The 22,112-nt window shown below is 40.2% G+C and overlaps 1 protein-coding gene and 1 pseudogene across 1 annotated transcript in view; one reads left to right on the top strand and one right to left on the bottom strand.

The window, feature by feature from the left end:
* The window catches only part of BTC (betacellulin), a 53,722-nt gene extending 38,701 nt beyond the window's left edge, over window positions 1-15,021 (top strand). Inside the window, exons 4-6 of the mRNA XM_075544205.1 lie at window positions 6,607-6,753; window positions 9,177-9,287; window positions 12,842-15,021. Coding sequence (XP_075400320.1) covers window positions 6,607-6,753; window positions 9,177-9,285 — 256 coding nt within the window. The 3' untranslated portion in view covers window positions 9,286-9,287; window positions 12,842-15,021. The remainder of the gene's footprint in view (window positions 1-6,606; window positions 6,754-9,176; window positions 9,288-12,841) is intronic.
* The window catches only part of LOC142442407 (L-lactate dehydrogenase B chain-like), a 73,975-nt pseudogene continuing 61,256 nt past the window's right edge, over window positions 9,394-22,112 (bottom strand).

Below are 22,112 nucleotides of genomic sequence, written 5' to 3' on the forward strand. Positions count from 1 at the left end.
CTCATGGATTTCTTCCACATTTGTTGGTCGAAAAGTTTAATTTTAAAAAATAAATACATCCAGGATAATAATTAGAGAGAGAGAGAGAGAGAGAGTGAAGAACTAATCGAGGACATAAAAAAATGTGTGTGCGTGTGCGTGTCACTTTGGGAAAATGAGAGGTGTTTTTTCCCCCTCTCAATTCATTTAGCTGCTCACTGACTGAGTGTAAAAAAGATGCAAGCTCTTTTAACCCAGGCCACTTCCCTTAACTGGCTACAGGTTCATGTACGTACTCAGATGACTATCACTGCCTTCCAAAGTGAACACCATGATGTGCAATTGATGCGGACACACCTTGTTGGTTCCGCGGCCTCTGTAGCACATCAGTTTCTGCCCGTGCTGGTCCCATCTTTCTCCATGCTCCCAATGACCCTCTAAACTCACACATTCCTTCTCAAGGATTAGTCAGGATCTTTTTATAGCCCATGGAGTCCTAGTGGTTACAAGTCAGACTGCCAATCACAAGGTCACCGGTTTAAACCATCAAGCGCTCTACAGGGCAAAGATGAGGTTTTCTGCTCCCATAAAGACGTATAGCCTCGGAAACCCACAGGTTGTTCTAGTCCATCCTATATGGCAATGAGTTTCTTCTGCCCATAGCCTAGAAAGCTGACTTTTTAAAAACTGATGTTTTACCATCCATGTTTACAGATGTTTCAACATCAGCTCCTCCTGGACATCTTCATTGAATGTCCCTTTCCTAGGTACACATTTAAGCATGAATTCAGTGTCCCTGCTCTGTGGTCTTATACACAAGAGCTCTTTTCCCACTGAACCATAACCAATAATGTCTTTGAATATGATTGTGAGTTCCTAAAAGCAGGCATCATAGCTTCTTTATTTTTTATGTATCAGTAATAAACACTAAACCAAGCCAGCCGCCTGCCATTAAGTTTATTCCAAACACTGTGATCCTGGAGGACAAAGTAGGACCATTTCCTAGGATTTCAGAGACCAGAGCAGGTGGCCACATGGGTCTCCTACAGAGTCTCATGAGCAGCCCGGGGCACAGACGCATGGTGTTACCTGAGCTCCCCTCGTGGCAAGCACAGTGCTTGGGCTTTGCTAAATGCTCAACAAGGACATATGAATGAATGCACTAAGTGAATGCTTTCCTCTACCATGGCCTACAAATGTTTTGCTAAGTACCAAGACCTGAACAGGGACACTTTTTAAAGGGTGAAGCAATATAGTATCCATGAAAATCACATAAACATAGGTGTTAGGGGGAAGATTTTGGAGAAACGGATGAACATGGATGTTAGAGGACGTATTTTGGAATTAGGTAGACTTACCTAAAATGTTGATTTTGACCAATTACAGGTAGTGTTAATAATGCCTAAGCTCTCTCTCTCTCTCTTTTAAATCATTTTATTGGGGGCTTATACAACTCTTTTCACAATCCATCCATCCATTGTGTCAAGCACATTTCTGCATTTGTTGCCATCATCATTCTCAAACATTTTCTTTCTACCTGAGCCTTTGGTATCAGTTCCTCATATTTTCCCCTCCCTTCCTCACTCTCTCTCCCTCCCTCCCTCCCTCCCTCCCAAAGCCTTGATAATTTATAAATTACTATTATATTTTCATATCTTACACTGTCTGATGTCTCCCTTCACCCACTTTTCTGTCATCCACCTCCCAGGGAGGGGGTTATTTGGAGATCATTGTGATCAGTTCCTCCTCTCCCCCCAATCTTCCCCTTCCGCTCCTGGTATTGCTACTCTCATTATTGGTCCTGAGGAATTTATCTGTCCTGGATTCCGTGTTTCCTGTTGCTATCTGTACCAGTGTACACGCTCTGGTTTAGTCAGATTTGTAAGGTAGAATTGGGATCATGATAGTGGGGGTTGGGGAGGAAGCATTAAAGAAATAGAGGAATGTATGTTTCATCATTGCTACCCTGCACCTTGACTGGCTAATCTCCTCCCAGAGACCTTTCTGTAAGGGGACGTCTAGTTGCCTACAGATGGGCTTTGGGTCCCCACTCCACACTCCACCTCATTCATTCCCCCTCATTTTTTGTTCTTTGATGCCTGATATCTGATTCTATCACCACCTCGTGATCACATAGGCTGGTGTGTTTCTTCCATGTGGGCTTTGTTGCTTCTGTGCTAGATGGCTGCTTGTTTCCCTTCAAGCCTTTAAGACCCCAGATGCTGTAGCTTCTGATTGCCGGGCACCATCAGCTTTCTTCACCACATTTGCTTAAGCACCCGCTTTGTCTTCAGTGATCATGCTGGGTGGGGGTGGGGGGATTGAACATCATGGAATGCCAGTTTAATGGAACAAAGTGTTCTTTCATTGAAAGATTACTTTAGTGGAGGCCCAATGTCCATCTGCTACCTTAATACTAAACCTATAAATATATGCACATAGATCTATTTCCCCATCATCATTTATAAATATATTTGCTGTCCTCTGAAGAGAATTCTTCTGTGGAAAGGGGTGCTGTACATGTAGTTGGGATTGGGGATGGCCCCTCTGACCACTCTATTGGTTCCTGGCTTCATGCCAGTATGCTGCATTCACGTCTTAGAGAACAGGTTTAGTTGTTGGTTTGTTTTTTATAGTTTTATCAGATATTAAAAGGGGGTAGGTAGTTCTACCTTTCTTTCAAGTTGAAGAGTAAGGAAAATATAAGTCATGTAAAGCCGTTGTTATTGTAGTCAGCCGAGAGTAGGTGTTCTACAAATTAAACCATTAGGATAGTGCAGATAAGATTATGTAACCTAGGTGTAACCATTTGAATTCTTCATATAGCACGAGTCTTGCCATTGGCGCCTATACTATCTCTGGAAACTGGAAATATTTTTTTTTGTTTAAGATTATAAACAGATTGTAGACTCCTGCTTGTTTTTTGTTTTGTTTTGTATTTTTGAAAAAAATGTATTTCAAATATTTAAGTCTTCTATTAGTCTTCTGGTGCTTGTTTGTTTGTCTGTTTTTGAGGGGGGCATGGGAATATTTTGTTTCCTGACAGAAAAAGCTTTATTCATGTATGGTGGTTAAGAGCATGAATCTGGGGACCAAGTTGCCTGTGTTTGAATCCCAGTCACTTCTCTGCAACTCGGTTTCCTTATCTGTAAGATGGGGGCCAGAATAGCAACTGCTGCCAGGGTTATTAAAAAGATCAAGTATAGGTATAAAGCCTTTAGAATGATGTCTGGGGAGCATTTCAGAACAGGGGTCCCAAGTTCAATATAGCCCATGCTTAAAGCCCCCGAACCCAGAACTGATACAGAAGAAAAAATTTCAAAACATTGAGAAAGAGCAAGTAATTGTTGTGCATTTTATTGGTAATCTATTATTTTAAAATGCCATATTAAGTAAATTTGCCAGAGAATCATTTAAGCTAATTAAATGAGACTATATTTATAGCATTTCAATGATGACAATCTCTCTCTATATATCTATATTTCTTTTCCACATATAAAATTCAAAGAAATTTCTCCCTCCCTTCCCAGTTCCAGTTTTATGCACAACAAAATTTTAATATCTCAGGATATTTTTAATCTTGTTTTGAATTTGGAATGAAGATACGCCTCTATGTTGCCGGAAGCACTCCTTGGGGAGGGGTTGCAAAGGATTCGTTAACATCCAGAATCCATTCTCTCTGTCTTGCCTTGAGCTCCGCCTTTCAATCTACGGCTATTAGTGAACGTGTGGTGTGGATTTTGATGTTGTTTTGTTTTTAAAGCAGTGTATCAGCTATACTATTGGTACTCAGGGATAACCTGAGTAGAGGGTTACAAGTCTTGTGGGAATTAACTGCCTTCACTCTTGTCAAATACAGACTGGTAGCAGGGCCTAAAAGTAGATCCCCCTGCGATAGTTTATTGTGCCAGCCTGGCCGATAAACACAAGTAGGATTAATTGAAGGGTAGAGGGATAAATGGCTCGGTGAGCCTCACCTTGCTTGTTCTGTGCCTCAATTTAAAGGGGTACACTACCTGTGGGATGCCTAGCCTGTGGACTGTGTCACTGTAAATTGAAGTCCCTCCAATCCCACAGGATTGGAATGTTCGTCTCTGGAGCTGGGGACCGACAGTTGGTGACAGTTAGTGAGCTGCCTTGCTTTTTGCTGCCTGGGGATATATAGCCCAGCTCTCTCTACAGAAGGGGACTGGCAACTGGTGGCTCTCAAGCCTTAAAGGACTGCTAGTGTCTCACTGCTTTTTAATTTAACTGTTAATTTCTTGTATCATCTATCTGTATATAATTTAATGGTTCATTTCTTGTATTATATATCTGTCTTTATAAATATATTTATATATAATTACTACCAATCTGGTTTGTCTCTCTAGAGAACCTGTCCAACACACCCCTTAAAGAAAAAAAAAACAATTTTTTTTGCAGAGAAATCTTTTCATGAAGCAGAATTTTCATCTTTTAAAAAAATTCAACTAATTTACATATGCCAAGTAGCCCTTTTGTTTTGAATGCATCTGAGAAGAATAAGGGAAATATGTATTAATACAGAGGCATGCGCATTGCAGCATGTAATTCTGTTTCAAAAGATCCTCAGACACTTCTCCCTTTTTATTTCCTGACACTGTTCAAAGAAAACTCTGGACAAGCCCAAAATGACAGCTCTCATGCAACACTGAGAATGAGAACGACTCAGACAAGGTCCAGCTTGGCCAACTAGATGGACAGATGTAACTTCAGAGACTTAGTGGACGTGCCATGTTGAGGATAAGCCTGAAATTCTGAGAGAGTGGAAAGCTTCACTGTATTCCCACAGTGATTGGAGAACTGCTGGTTTTGATCTTTGTACTTTTTGAGCTAGAAAGGCCACTAAAAGGAGAGTGACCAGAATGACTGAGAGAACGAATTTGTTCTGAATTTAGTCATAGTTGGTAGGTAATGAATAGAGGAGCAATACTCAGTTGTGACAGTACCGCCTACAACTCCCAAACAGAACTAGAGCTCAAGAGGTGACAGTCACAGAGGGACGATCCAGTAGAAATACTATTTATGGAGACCTTTCTACATATGATGATTTTGTGGGTTAGGCATTGGATTGCTAACTGAAAGGTTAGTGATTCAAACTCACCAGCCACTCCACAGGAGAAAGATGAGGCTGACTTCTCCCCTAAAGATGTTAACCAGAGACTCTATAGAGGGTTGCTTTGAACCTGAATTAACTCAACAGCAGTGGGTTTCTCTACATGTTGAGCTTTGAGCTCACTCAAGCATCACCATATTGCATCTTAGAAAATGATCACATATTTGTGTATAACACGGGATCTTGGGCACCTCCAAACTGTCGGTACTGGCCTACAATGAGATGCGAAGTCAAAGAGACTTCACTTTTTTTTCTTTCTTTAAATCATTTTATTGGGGGTTCGTACAATTCTGTTTTTTTAATTGTTTTATTAGGGGCTTATACAACTCTTATCACAATCTATACATACATCAATTGTGCAAAGCACACCTGTACATTCGTTGCCCTCATCATTCTCAAAACATTTGCTCTCTACCCAAGCCTCTGGCATCAGCTCCTCATTTTTCCTCTCCCTCTCCACCCCCTTTCCTTATGAACCCTTGATAATTTATAAATTATTATTTTGTCATATCTTGCACTATCCAAAGTCTCCCTTCACCCACTTTTCTGTTGTCCATCCCCCAGGGAGGAGGTTATATATAGATACTTGTAATCGGTTCCCCCTTTTCAACCCACCCTCCCTATGCCCTCTCAGTATCGCCACTCTCACCACTGGTCCTGAAGGGGTCATCTGTCCTGGATTCTCTGTGTTTCCAGTTCCTATCTGTACCAGTGTAGTTCCTCTGGTCTAGCCAGATTTGTAAGGTAGAACTGTGATCATGAAAGTGGGGGAGGAGGAAGCATTTAGGAACTAGAGCAAAGTTGTATGCTGCATCATTGCTACACTGCACCCTGACTGGCTCATCTCCTCCCCAAAGCCCTTCTGTAAGGGGATGTCAAGTGGCCTACAGATGGACTTTGGGTCTACACTCTGCACTCCCCTCCTTATTCACAATGATATGATATTTTGTTTTGATGATGCCTGATACCTGATCCCTTCGACAACTCGTGATCGCACAGGCTGGTGTGCTTCTTCCATGTGGGCTTTGTTGCTTCTGAGCTAGATGGCCACTTGTTTATCTTCAAGTCTTTAAGACCCTAGATGCTATGTCTTATGATAGCCGGGCACCATCAGCTTTCTTCACCACACTTGCTTATGCACCCATTTGTCTTCAGTGAAACTTTACTTTTAAGGGAGCTAAGTGCACACTTGGGAATGCTGTGAGGGATTTTATTCAGCACATCCCTTTTAAACTCAAGAGCCTGAAATTTCTAAATAAATTTTAGTAAAATGTCATCATCCCTGTTCATTTATATTAGATGTGTTGTGAATAACAGTCAGGTTGAATACGTTTTCAACATCCTGAAGAACATGAGATCACTTGTGTTGTCTTCAGTTTCTTAAAGCCATTACAGTGAAAACAGAATCAATTTCTTCATAAAGGAAATAAGAAGGAGACTTAAGCAGCCTCATATTTTTACCTTGTCACCCTCTTCTTGCTTTTTTCTTGCAGCTGCGATGAAGGATACACGGGATCGCGATGTGAGAGAGTTGACTTGTTTTACCTCAAAGGAGATAGAGTGCAGGTTCTGGTGATTTGTTTGATAGCAGTCATGGTCATTTTTATCATCCTGGTGGTTGGTGTCTGCACCTGCTGTCAGTAAGTATTTTTAAACTGAATTTTAAGAAAATCTAGGAAATTTTACCTTGCGCATTGTTTTCTATTTTCCTTCCTCTCTGCCTTCCTTTCATTTCATTTTGATTTTAAAAAATCACCCTTTTGAGGCTCACCATCATATCTATTGATATCCCTATTTATTTATAATAAATGTGTAGTCTGTTGTGTTGAAGGATTTTATTCTATAAAGTTATCATGATTTAAAACAAAAGTTGTATAAATTTTCTAATTAAGGGATAAAAGTCCCAGGTCAGCTGTACATTTATGTAGGCTTGTAAGCAGGCTCAGCAACTCCAAACCCACTGTCATGCAGTTAGTCCTAGGTTGCAGTCGCCCATTATAGGGTTTCTGAGGCTCTAAGTCTCCAGGTGGACAGATAGTCTCATATTTCTCCTGTAGAGAAGCTGCTGGGTTAGAACAGCTGCTGTGTTTGAACTGGTGACCTAGCGGTCCAATGTGTGTCCCAAATACCACCAGGTCTCCTTGTAGTTAACGTGGTTTTTATCTGGCTTTATTTTGTGTGGTTCTTTTTTTATGTAGGTTAAATAAGGTCAGGTAAACCTCACTTTTTAATTCCTTTAAATATACCCTCACAAAGACAATAACTTTGAAAGATAAAAAATGTCTTTATCTCTAAAGATCAAAAACAAGTTTCTTGTTCAAGAAAAAACTCTTTCTGCTTAGCCACCTTAAAACCCCAAACTTCATCTTTGAAAAAAGATAAAATTTCCTGCCTTTTCTGTTTATTTATTCATGTACATCACTACTTTAGGAATCAAGAAATATCATGCTTTTTTCTCTAAGCACAAAATGGTCTTTAATGAATTTGTTTTCTTTTAGAAAACCTCTTAGCTTAAAAAAAAAATCAAGCCAGAATTACCACTTAGCATGCTAAAAAGGCAGTTTCCTAAAGTGCTATCGTCTTCTTTTTTATGACTTAAGGTTTAATTTATCCAGAGATGCAGTTCATATTTATTTATTTCTTGTTCCTGTTTAAAACATGTGCAGGATAGCACAGACCAAGTCCACAGTTTGACACCCACAGTTCAGTGGCGTTGGTCCCCTCCGTCAAGGTGGGCAGTCATCCTCACCCTCATTTTCTGAGTTTACCTTCCCCATTGACACTGCTCACTGCTGTCTTTTCTGGAGGCCACTCTAAAAATGTTTATTCAGCATCAAGTCCACGGCAGGATGTTTGGTTTATTGGGTTCTCAGCCTTTTACCTTTCCTCCTGGGTAGAAGATTCCCTCTCTTTAGCTCCTCCTTCGGAGAGTTTCATAGCAAGAGTAAAACAGCATCGTACCTACGGGGTACCTGGGTTTTGCTCTTGCCATACCATTGACATATTTTTGAGACTGTGAACAAATTTCTTATCATTTTCAAATTTCAATTTTATTTTTTCTGGAAAAAGAGAAATAAACAAGGCAATTGTTATGATTTTGTGGAATTCCAAAATGGAATGCTTTTTGTGATTTTTGTCTTGTCGAGCTGTGGTACAATATTTATGTAGTCAGTTTTAGAGCAGAGAGGTCAATTGTACTGGGCTGGAAATGGCTTATTTTATTGCTTTAAACTTGGCTTGTATTTTAAGCAAGAAAACTGGCATGGTGCCCAGAATGTGTAACACTTTGACTAGTTGATAGATCTAGAAGCTTAGTTAGTACATCCAGAAGCTACCTTCATTCTCCTGTGTCTGTTGACAGATGTGTGTAACAATAAGTAATCCTTCTTCTGTAAAATAATTTGGATTCCAAGATGCCTTTGCTCCCCAAACTTCATAGGAATCAACTACCATATTTTTTCTATGCTGCTTTGCTGTTGGGTGCTAGTGAGTTGCTCTGACTTAAGCAAGTTCATAAGACTACCCATCTAGACTGCCTTGATTATGATTTTTGTGGAAGCAGGTCTTTCTCTCCGAGAGCCATTGGGTTGACTTGAACCACTGTGCTTTGAATCAGAAGCTGGGTACTTAAACTTCACAACCACCAGAGCTCCTGTCTTTCTGTGCATATAGCTATATTCTGTTATAATGTGGTCTACTCTACTCATCTGCTCCTAAAGATAAAAGAGAGATTAACACCCACCCGACCTCCCACCTTGCTTGATTCATTGTGACCCTGTATGACAGATTGAATTTCTGAGGGTATAAATCTTTATGGGAGCAGAAAGCCTCATCATGCTCCCATGGCTCCATTGATAGAGTTGAACTGATGGCCTTTTCGTAAGCAGCCTAATGTGTAACCCACTTTGCCACCAGGGCACTAAGAGAAAGACTAAAGAGAAACTAAAACACTTAAGAAAAAACGAAGCATTGTTAACTGTTTAGAAAGAAGATCATAGGTCCTCTTGATTAATTTTGCATTCCCCTGAACTCAGAGACTAACTCTAATTTCTAACTCTTTAAGTCCTCTTCGGAAACACCGAAAAAGAAGGAAGAATGAAGAAGAAATGGAAACTCTGGGTAAAGATGTAACTCCTAACAGTGAAGATATTCAAGAGACGAGTATTGTTTAACGGTAAGTGTATTCAACTTAGCAGATGAGCAGCTATTCAAGTGAAATTTTCTGGGTAAGAGAGAATCTCACTGCATTTGATTGTGTTTAAAGACATCTAAGAATGAGTTTAGAGTTTTCCATAGAACCTGAAGACAAATAAAGAAATAAGGGCATTATTTTTCCTACATGTGTGCACAAAGATAGGTGTATGGGAAGAAGGCTTTTGTACACTTTTTCTAATGTACTTAGGTCATTTTTCATTTTAATCTTGCATGAATGTGATTTTTATTTCATATTTTTCTTCTTTTGGGGACACTAAGGTGTACCATATATGCTCAAGTATAAGTCGACCTGAATATCAGCTGAGGCAGTTAATTTTACCACACAAACTGCACAAAATGTACTGAAAAACTCAGCTTATACTCGAGTATGTACAGTATTTTCATTTATACATCTCAAGTTGAATGGAAATGACAATAACTCACAGCCATGAACTTGATGTCCGTTCACAGTGACCCTAAAGGACAGAGTAGAGGTCCTCCTGTGGGTTTCTAAGGTTGTAAACAAACCACAGAAAGGGAGCACTCTTCCTTTTCCCACGGGGCAGCTGGTGACTTTGAACCGCTTATCTTGTAGTTAGAAGTTCAACACTTAATCCACTGTGCCACTGGGACTCTTTTTGAAAATAAGAAGAGTAACAATAAAAAATAACTGAAAAAAATCTTTTATTGAGGAATCCTTGGGTGATACAAAGGGCTAAAATGGCCATTGCTAACCAGACAGTTGAAGGTTTGCGACCTCCTAGATGTACCTTCCCTCACTGCCTTGGAGTCAATATCAACTCGTAGTGACTCTATAGGACAGAGTAGAACTGTCCATGTGAGTAGCTGAGGCTGAAGCTCTTTTCGGGAGCAGAGTGCCCATCTGTCTCCCATGGAGCTGACTGATGGTTTGAACTGCTGACCTTTCAAGATTGCAATCATTGTGTAACCACTATGTCCCTAAGGTTCCTAGTGATTTGAAACCACCAGTCAGCGGCTCCATGGAACAAAGACAGGGATTTCTACTCTGGTATGCAGTTAGTCTCAGAAACCCACAGGGGCAGTTCTACCCTGTCTTTAAGGTCACATGAGTCATCATTGACTTGATGGCAATGAGTGAGAAGTACCTTGGAAGAAAGGTCTGGTGATATGCTTCTGAAAAACCACCCCATGAAAGACCGTATATGGAACACAGCCCTACCCTGACATGCACTGGGTAGCCAACAATCCGAATTGCAGGTACAGTGATTGCTTTGGGTTTTTAATATTTATTGCATCTATACTCTATGGCAGATACTTTTATGAACTCTTTAAACATTATCAGTTAGGATTCCAGAAGGAATCACTAGTCTGCATAGATAATCCTCTAAAGCTTTTGATGGTGAGGCTGTGATGGCAGGGTTAAGTGGGAAGCTCAGGAAACGTTGAAGGACACTGAAATTAGAAGTATTGGGAAATGCTTCCGCTTCCTATGTCTGGAGTGGCAGGGGCAGTATCATCTTAGCCCGTGGAGAAGACGCCTGAAGAAGGATCCTATGGTTTGGGGAAGAAGTAGTCAGAATCTGAACTAACAGTCTGATTGGTACAAGCTATCAAAGCACTTGACCAGGAATTGACAGTGGGGCATTTATATCTACCCAGAGGTGCCTTGACAGAAAGGCCTGGTGATCTGCTTCTGAGATGTCAGACAGTAAAAGCCCTACCAGCATAGTTCTACTACAGCACACATGGAGTCACCGTGGGTCAGAATTAATCTCCTTGTTTTTTCAGCAAGGAGAGTGGGGGAAAACAGGAGGGGAAATCCCACAGTCTTCCCTTCTTCTGTTCCTCAGCTCGTCTGCAGGTTCTCAGCAAAACCCAATTAAAATGAAAAATAAAAAACAGAGAGTATAGGTGTTGTGATGATATAATCTGTAGGGATCAGCTCCTGGAGCCTAGATCAGGGCAGAGAAAGGTTCCAAGAGTCAAAAGCACAGTCAAGACATTGTGTTGCAGCAGTCCCATGAAGCCTTTCTCAGACTGGTTAATCTCCCCTCCCCCCAAACGGGAGGTCTGCTGAGCAGAGCTTTCACAGTCTGCATTTCTCCTGCTCTGCGAGCATCAACAAGTGGCTCTGAGTTAGCGCATCCAGTGGTGTCGCCCGGAAATCTTCTTTCTAGTCACAGTGAATCTTTTCATAAAAGCAGCTTTGTTCAAACCTTGTTTTTTGTGATGGCCAATTTAAGACAACAGTGTGTGGCTATGAAATTTTGTTTCCTGCTTGGGAAAAATGCTGCACAATCTGCTGTGACGTTGAACACAGCGCACCAGGACAGTGCTTTGGGAAAACCTCAAATGTGTAAGTGGTTTTCTCATTTTCAAAAAGGTGAAATGTCACCTTTTGATATTTTTGAGGTTTGATGACAAACCTCATTCTGGATGTCCATCAATTCCCAAAGGGACAAAAATGTCGACTCATAGTTGATTTGGAATTTATTCCACAAGGTCTGACTGTCAATCAAGCTTTCCATTCAGAAGTTATGAAAAGATAGCTTTACAGTGTGTGAGAAAAAAAGGTCTGATTTATGGCAGACAGGGGACTGTTTTTGCCACCATAACAATGTACCTGCTCACGCAGCCATCTCAGTGCGCCAGATTTTGGCAAAAAGCAGCATGCCTCTCTTGCCTCATGCACCTGACTCACCTGACCTTGCTCCATGTGAGTTCTTTTTGTTTTCTGGAATGCAGAGGGACACAAAAGGACAGTGGTTTGATGCCATAGAAGAGGTGAGGAAACAAAGAGGAAGGTGCTGTCAGCCATCCAAACAGATGTGTTTGAAAACTTTTTCAAGAATGGAATTGCAGTTTTTGACAAATGTATTAAGTGTAATGGAGAGTACTTTGAAGGTGATAAGGTTGTTTTATAAAAAAGTTTAAACCATATATACTTGAGTGTAAGCCGACCCGAATATCAGCTGAGGTACCTAATTTTACCACAAAAACAGCATAAAAAATGTGCTGGAAAAACTCGGCTTATACACGAGTATATACGGTAGATAGCTTTGAAAAAAATTCCTTTTGTGTGTGTGTGTGTGTGTATGTGTGTGTGGGGGGAGGGTCTACTCCTTCGTATGCTATGGGAATGTATTAGCTCCCATTAATTGACAGAAACAATGCGGGTGAAGCTGCGGACTCCCACTGGAGGCAATGGGCTGTTTCTCTATGTTTTGCGACTCTTTCAAAGAGCTGTCTTCATCCTTGGCCAATTCCTCTAAACTCCAAGAAGCAATCTAGGCCACAGGCTTTCTTGTTTAATCCAGTTAAGCAAGCAGCGACTTTACATAGCTCTCCTAGCTTTGCAATGAATCTTTCCTGAAAACCTCCAGCAGCTCAATGGAGCAGAGTAAATGCTTGTTGAAAAATTATATTGTTCTCCTAACTTCTTATTAGGATAGTACTAATGAGGTGAACATAAAAATATTGAATTGGGTCTTTTCCAAACACTGTGTGAAGCATCTCTCTTAAATCATCTCTTCTTTGTTTCTTCATTTCCAGAGGCTTTGAAGGAACCTCGAGGAAGATGGGCAGCTGAAGAAAGACTTGGCTCACTTGAAAATGAGCTGAATGTGTCTCAGGAAAACAGCTAACAGAAATTAATTTTAAATTATATTTGTAGCTTTAGTTTGTGTTGTTATGACTATAATTATTATCATTGCTCTTACGGTTGTCATTATTTAGTAATTGAGGGGGAAAAAGCACCTGATAGGGTAGCAATAATAAGTTTCTTAAGAAGAGGAATTTATGAATTCCCAATTCAGTTCTCTCACCTGGTTTACTGGTCAAACCAAAACTAAAGTAGGAAAGAGGTTAAGTTGAGGAGTTGAGTTGATGATAAAACTAGTGCTTATGGAGTCCTTACTATGGGCTAGGATCCTCTGAGAGCTAGCTACAAGGTTAACAGCTCAAACGCACCCAGAGGAAGAAAGACTTTATGAACAATGAGTCATGAGCACACCATGAAGACCAGTTCTACTTTGGAACACATGGCTCAACAGCAAGTAGTTGCTTTATTTGGTGATAAAATTTATTTGCTTAGGATTTGGAATATATTAATTTGGTACTTTGAACAACCTGTGAGATTTTTTATCAAATTAGCTTTCTCCTTTCTCACATATGGAATAGATCTTCCCCAAATATTAATAATCGAATTAAAATTTAGTGTTAGGAATTGGTAGAGGTAGAAATGAACCAAGATTTACCCAAACTGTGTGCTTAGCCATCATGATAATGAATGTAATTCGTGCTACCTGGTTCAATAATGTAACTTAATATTTTATACTGGCCAGCACTTTGCCATGACTCTGACATGCTGGGGTCATGGTCCTGAGGAAATACAGTGCAGAGGGCGGAGTCCTAGGCCACGTTTCTGTTACCATCAGGCTTTCTTCAGCGTTCACTTCTGTTTTATTTCTTTGGTTCTCTATATATTACCAGTGACATAAACAAATGTTTATGTTATCAATCCCAATAGATTTTGCCCCGTAGCTGTCATTGTTGTTAGGTGGGGTCAAGTAGACATCTGCTGGTCCAGTGCCATCTCCACCATCTGCCCTGTCTGAGTCCATTGTTACAGCCACTGGGTAATTTGGCTTCTTGAGGGCCTCTCTTTTTTTTAATCCTCTAACCCCATACTCTACCAAGCATGATGCCCAGGGTGATGCAATAAAGCATGAAAAGTAAATGATAGGAGGTTAAATTACACACACACACACACACAGGCTTCAGTTTTTCCCTTGTGTGGGTTTATGCCAAACAAAATGTGTTTACACATAGCACTGTGATCAGCAGAATGTTGTCAACATATTCTTTCAACAATACACTTGTATTAGTCTTGTTAGGGTGCCTTCAAATATAAGGTCCAATCACGACAGTGCTTTCAAAGGAGAATCTACAGAGCCAGTTAAATTCAAGCACAGAATTCAGTTCAGAAAGCTATGGTGAATTCTCATTTTTGGTCAATATCCCATAGAATGTAGAAATTTCTACATTGAATGCGTGAGTCATTTACAAAGCAAACAATGAAAGATACACTCACATTTCTGCAATTTACCTGTTGTGTCTATTCATCCAGCAGTTCCACTGCAGAACCACTGTAAGTACACTCCAATTTGCCAATATTGGCTCCCGAGTGAGCATGAAGTGGGGAATTAGGCAAAGTCTTATGGTGTATATCATCCTCTATCACATGCGGTCCTTCGAGTGATGCCAAAGCTGTGTTTGTACATAACACAGAAAGAACTCTGATACCCATATGAGCTAAGTCAAGAAACCTATAAGGTTCTAAATGTAATTTTTGATGTACTAATATCCATCATTGAAGGAAGATTATATCCAACTGATTTATTATGTACATTTTATTTCAGATACCTTCCTGTGGGCTCAATAATGTCCTCTCTCTTTGTGTTCCTCAAACTTTAATTCTAAATGGCATTGGAACAAAGTTTTATTTAAACATCAAACAACATTGTAAACTTGACTTTTTTCCTGGACCAAGATTGGCTGTCCTGATGGAGTCTCTTAAGCCAATTCTGACCTGGGACTTTGTTTTTATCTGAAAATGTTAATGGTTTCATGAGATTTGGTTGATCAATAACACGAATGAACCAAGGAGAATTTAGTATCTTTTCATAATGTATTTTAAAGTTTTATTTCGTATACAAAGTAAGCTTGTTTATGTAAACTGCATGTTATCATGCAATAAAATAAATTTATTTTTTAAAACAAAGCAATTTTTTATACCTTTGGCATTGTCTATTGGTACCATGAATTATTAATGGAATTAAGTTTATGCCTTGTTGCCTTTTTAAACTTTTAACTTCTAAGATAGTCATCTAAAGAATTTAGGTCAATTGGAATCATTCTCAAGGTATTTGGGAAATACAACTGTGACTCATCAATTTCTGAGGCCATGGCTTATAAAAAATGTGCATTTAAAAGCTATTGGAAGTCATGACTTACTCCATGTGAACCAGAGAACCAGAATAACTAGGAAGGTGCTCAGTAGAAAGAAAGAGAAAGAGCATAAAATAATAGAGATTAGATTTGAGTATCCTAATAGAATATGTGTCTTTCCCTGGTGACATAGTTGAAGGTTGTGCTGCTAACTACAAGGTCAGTAGTTTGAAACCACCAGCCCCTCGGCTGGAGAAAGACTGGGTTTTCTAATCCCTCAAAGAGTAAGAGTCTCAGACACAGAGGGGTAGTTCTACCCTGTGCTATGAATCAGAATTGACACTAACACTAACAGATTCTATATGTGTTTGTAATCAAGATCTTGATAAAATCAGGTGCATCCTGATTGTGGGCAAGGAATTCTTAATGCAGAAATATGAAAGGTATATTAAACTATTGCTTTTTAATACTATCAGCCATTGTAGTAGAGGTACTTTTCTAACAAAACTTTTCCATTTTCAGAAGAAAGCACTGAACCATGATGATTAGAGAACAGTGAGCAATGTTGAGTTAACTGCTATATTCCAAGCACTGTACACCCACTGTGTCAAATTATAAGGATTCAAAGAAGAATAAGACATGGTCTTTTTTGAAGTCTATAGTGTGTGGAAAAGTTCCAAGAACCAAACCAAACTTACTGCCATTGAGTTTACACCAATTCGTAGAGGCACACAGATACGTTCAATGCAATTTGGAAATGAGAGATGCTCAAGGTGTTAGGAGCATGGTTTGTCCTCACTTAGAAGAAGCATTCAGGACTTCAGGGAAGATGTCTACTGAGTGACACATACCAGAGGGACTCCACAGAATTCAGCCCAGGAGAGGTGCTTAGAGGGAAAGTCAATGCTGCTGGAACATAGGAGGAGCATCATAAAGGTAAGTAGGCACAGACCCATGGGGTTTTGAGGGGCTGGGGGCTTTGGGCTTATCACAGTGGAGGCCGGCTGGGGCTTGATCTTGGCCCTGACACTCTCTGCCAGAGCCAGGATCATTTGGAGCCTGTAGGGGGGCTTGGTCTCAACACAGCCACAGTTTGCTGCTGCCTGCCTCAGGGTAGGGACTGGACACTTGCACCACCGGCAAGGATCAGGGTTCAGCTACATTGTTACTTTTGTTTCCATCTCTTCTCTCTATCTCCCTACAGTCTTGGAGGACTGTGCAGGGGCTTTTTCTCAACACAGCCATAGGGTGCTGCTGCCACTGCCTCCTTAGGAAGGGACTAAACACTTTCAGCTCCACAGGTGGGGATCTGGACTCAGCTACATTGTTTTTGTTTCCCTCTCTTTATATCCCCCCCGCCCCCCTCATCCCCCTCCCGCAGTCTCAGCGGGTTTACATTTTATGTTTTTTCTCCTCTTTGTCTCTTTCCTTTTCTCTCACACTCCACTCCTGACCTCCAGACTACTCACCTTAGCCTAGGGCATTTATGCCTGTGCTACACCCAGTTAGGTGAGCTCCACCCTGTGCAACTAGCATGAGGTTGGAGAAAGCCAGGCCGACCTCCACCAGGGGATACTCTGTCCAACCTCTTCCCGGGGGATTTCCTGCCTGTGTGCCTTCGGGCCTAAGGCAGCTCGGCTAACACTCGTCAACATTCAAACCTGCTGCAGGATCCTCTGCCCAACCTCCGCAACACCAAAGCAGGCAACCAACCAGCCTTCTGGGTCATTCCCCTGAGAGGGAAGCCACAGGAGAATAAAGTGATAGGTTAATTCCATAGTGAAATTAGCTGTAGGCAGTTCGAAGAAGCATTCCTACAAGTCTCCCAGAGAGAGCCAGGGCTCTTTAGTGCCCTGGAAAATGGCACCTGACTCTTCTAAAGCAACGCAACACAAACAGCAATCAGCCCCAATCACCTCAACAAAAAAACATGAGAAACAAAAGGCAATGGCAGAAGATGTCTTGAACATAATGACATGCATAGAAGAAGTAGACATTGAGCTCCCAAAGAAAAACATTTTCAGAATGCTGCTTGGAGTCATACAGAATATGAGGGAAACAATACAGAAAAAGGATGAAATGATAGAGGAGATAAAGGCCATACAACAAAGGGAACTACAGGAGCTTATGGGGAGATAACAGAAACCAGGAGCTGAAGCACGTACCTCGAGAATCGACTAGAGGAAACAGAGAACTGCATCAGTGACTTGGAGGACAGCCAAGCAGACTTTGACAAATGTGAACAAAAATCTAATAAGATCATCTGAGAAGCTGAAGAAAACCTAAGAGCTATGTCAGATGCTATGAAGTGGAACCACATTAGAATTATTGGCTTACCAGAGGAAGACACAACAAAGAAGTCATCTGCAACAATAGTGAGAGAATTCTTGGAGGAAAACTTCCCCAGCTTAATGAATGAAAAGCAGGCAACCATTCAGGAGCCTGAAAGTACACCAGCTAGACTGAATCCCAAGAAAGCAATACGGCACATAATAGTTAAACTATCCAACTTTGAGGAAAAGGAGAAAATCATGAGAGCAGCTAGGGAAAAACAAGCAATCACATATAAAGGTTCCCAAATAAGACTATGCTCAGACCTATCAGCAGAAACTATGAAGAATAGGAGAGAGTGGAGTAACATATTTCAAAAATTGAAGGAAAACAGTGCAAACCCAAGAATACTTTACCCAGACATATTATCGATCAAGATAGATGGAGGAGTAGGAGTCTTCCCAGACAAGGAAAACCTCAAAGAATACGTTAGAAGAAACCCATCCCTACAAAAGATTCTTGCCGACTCAATATGAGCAGAAGAACAACACTCACCAAGCATATATAAGAGACTTCCCCATAGAACAACTTCACCCTGAGGGCAACAAGGAGAAAACAGACCCCAAGATAGCATTGGCTTAAGGATGGAAAGAAGTCAAGAATGATACACACACACGCACAATACACAAATGAGAAAGGAAAGTAGGAAAACACCCAAAACAAAAGGTGCAAATAACATCACAAAGTCCGAAGATGGAGATAATAGCCCTGAAAACCAATGGCCTGAACTCAGGCATTAAGAGACTTTGACTAGCAGACTGGCTTAGAAAATGCAACCCATCAATTTGATGCCTATAGGAGACATATCTCAAGGCTACAGACAAAAGTAGGCTGTGAATCAAAGGCTAGAGAAAGGTATACCAAGCAAACAGCAATTTCAAAAAATCAGCAGTTGCAATCCTAATGTGAGATAAAATTGACCTCAAAGTGAAAACCATAAAAGGAGATAAGGAGAGACACTATATAATGCTCAGGGGAATGGTAGACAAAAAATCACTAAGCATTGTAAACATATATTCCCCAAATGAGAGACCCACTGAATATGGCAACCAAAAATGCCAAAAGATGAAAAAAGAAATCACAGCCTCAACAATTATAGTTGGTCACTTCAATGCACCACTATCTGAGAAAGATAGGTGACAGGAAAAGAAACTCAACAAGGAGGCTAGAGATCTAAACACTACAATTAGACAATTTGACCCGATAAGATATTTACAGTGCTTTTCATGCATATACAAAAAAATTCACATTCTTCTCAAGCCGATAGGGCACATAGTCGAAGATAGGCCACATGCTGCAGCATAAGGCGAATCTAAATAAATTTAAGCACTTTGATATCATACGGATTTCTCTCTCTCTGACAACTGTGCCATAAGGCTGGAAATCAACAAAAGGAAGACGAACAAAACAAGAACAAACATTTGGAGGATGAATAACTCTACTGCAAAAGGAGTGCGTACTGGCACAGATCAGAGATGAAATTAGGAAATTTCTAGAAACCAATGAGAATGAGCACATGAGGTACCACAATTTATGGGACACAGCAAAGGCAGTTTTCAAAGGAAGTTTAATAGCAATACATGCACATCTGAGAAAGGAAGAGAGACTCATGATTGATATGCTGGCACAGAATTTACAACAATTAGAGCAGAGTCAGCAGGACAATCCTACTAATAGCAATAAAATAAAATAAAATAAATGATAAACATCAGGCTTGAGATTCAGGAGAGGGAAAATAAGAAAACTATGGGAAAAATAATGCTGCTAAATGTTGGTTCTTTGAAAGTATAAACAGAATCGAAAGACCGCTGGCAAACCTAACCAAAGAAAGGAAGGGACAAATTTCAATAGCAAGAATAAGTGATGCAAGAGGGGGCATTACAACAGACCCTAATAAAATCAAAAGAATAATCACACAGTACTATGAAGGATTGTACACCAATGAATTCAACAATTTGGAAGACATGGACAAATTTTTGGAAAAAAACAATCCCTCCCTAGACAATCCTCAATGGACGTCAGGAATCTAAACAGACCCATAGTAATAGAAGAAATAGACAAGGTTATCAAGGGATTACCAACAAAAATACCTTTGACCAGAAGGCTTCACTAGAGAATTCTACCAAGCATTTAGGGAAGAACTAACACCAATCCTACACAAACTCTTCCAGAACATAGAAAAAGATGGCAAATTCCTTCTATGAAGCTAGTATAACTCTGATACCAAAACCTGGAAAGGATCCCACAAGATTTGAGAACCACAGACCAATCTCTCTACTGAATATTGATACAAAACTCCTTAATAAAATATTAGCTAACAGGATACAAAAGTATATAAAACAAATCATTCACCATGACCAAATTGGATTCATACCAGGGATGCAGAGATGGTTCACTATACAAAAGAATGTTATTATTATTCACCACATTGAAAAATTATAAGAACTACATGATAATATTGATAGATGCAGAAAAGCATTTGACAACAACCAACACCAATTCCTATTTAAGATACTTGAGAAGATGGGAATGGAAGGAAAGTTTCTAAAGACAATACAAGCTACACAGGTAAAACCAACAGCCAACGTGGTAGTCAATGGAGAAAAGGATAACATAAACCCACTGAAAAAGGGGAACAGACAAGTATGCCCCTTGTCTGCACTCTTATTTAATATTGTGCTGGAGATTTTAGCTAAGAGCATAAGGCAAATAAAACACATCAAAGGCATTCGTCTGGGGTAGGAAGAGGTGAAACTATCGTTATTTGCAGATGATATGATATTATAAATGGAAAACCCGAAAAGTTCCACAAGGGGAGTATTGGAAGCAAGCAATAGAAGAGTTTTGCAGAGTGGCAGGATGCAAGATCAACAAATGGAAGTCCATTGGACTATTATACACATCGGATAAGACTGCAGAAGAGGAAATTAAAGAGGTGATACCCTTCCCAATAGCCAAACACGAATTGAAATATCTAGGTATACACCTGACTAAAAGAACAAAAGATCTACATAGGGAAAACTACAGAACACTATTATAAGAAACCAAGAGCGACCTCAACCAATGAAAGACTCAATATAGTCAATATGTCAGTTCTGCCAAAGGCACTATGTAAATTTAATGCAATCCCGATACAATTACCCTCATCTTTCTTCAAAGAAATGGAATAACTGATTACCAACTTCATATGGAGAGGGAAGAAGCCCAGAATTAGCAGAGAACTCCTGAAGAAAAAGGACAGAGTTGGAGGGCTTGCTTTACCTGACTTTAGCACATACTATACAGCCACAGTGGCCAAAACCGCATGGTTCAATGACAGATACTCAGACCAATGGAAAAGAACTGAAAACCCAGATATAAAATCATGAGCATACAGACAACTGATCTTTGATAAGGACCCCAAAAATATCCATTGGGAAGCAGATACCCTCTTTAACAAGTGGTGCTAGAAAACATGGATATTTACCTGCAGAAAAATGAGGCAAGACCCTTATCTCACTCCATGCACAAGAATAAACTCAAGGTGGATCACAGACCTTGAAGTTAAACCCCAAATTATTAGGGCCATCAAAGAGGGAACTGGGACCAACTTGAGAACCTTGGCACAGGGAATACATAGGCTATTAGAAACAGGGACGGATACAAACACAGAGGAGACACAAATTGACAAAAGGGATATACTGAAGATAAAATACCTGTGTACATTGAAAGAATTCACCAAGAGAGTAATAAGAGAGTGGATTGGGAAAACATCTTTAGCAATGACACAACATACAAAGGCCTTATTACTAAAATCTATAATACTCTGCTAACTTCCAGAAAGAAAAATAATAATTTCCAACTGAGGAGGTGGCAAAGGACCTGAACAGAAGTTCACAGGGGAAGAAATCTGAATGGTCAACAAACATGAGAAAAGGTTCCCGATCTTTAGCCATAAGAGAAATGCAAATTAAAACAACAATGAGGTACCACCTACCACCCTCAAAGATAGCCCAATTGAAAAAATCAGAAAGCAACACGTGTTGGAGAGTCTGTGGGGAGACAGGAACTCTCATCCACTGCTGGTGGACCTGTAAGTATGTAGAGCCACTATGGAAATCGATCTGGCAATATCTAAAACAGATTGAAATCAAGTTACCATACGAACCAGCAATCCCCCTACTGGGCATATACCCTGAAGACACAAGAAACAAACCAAGGCCAGACATCTGTGCTTCAATTTTCATTGTGGCACAGTTCACAACTGCAAGGAGTTGGAAACAACCCAAATTTCCATCAACTGACAAGTGGATTAAAAAACTGTGGTATATACATACAATGGAGTACTACACATCACTAAAAAGCAGTGATAAACTTATGAAGCACATCGCTGCATGGAAAGAACTAGAGGAAATCATGCTAAGCGAAGTAAGTCAAGCACAAAAGGACAAGTACAACATGAGTACACTGAGGTAAGCTTAAAAAAAAATGCCAAGGGGGCATAGGGAAAAAGCTATGGTATACAAATATTCCTGGGGTGAGGACCAAGTAATATGGCAGGGAC

The sequence above is a fragment of the Tenrec ecaudatus genome, chromosome 3, assembly GCF_050624435.1.
Source record: "Tenrec ecaudatus isolate mTenEca1 chromosome 3, mTenEca1.hap1, whole genome shotgun sequence".
Lineage (NCBI taxonomy): Eukaryota > Metazoa > Chordata > Mammalia > Afrosoricida > Tenrecidae > Tenrec > Tenrec ecaudatus.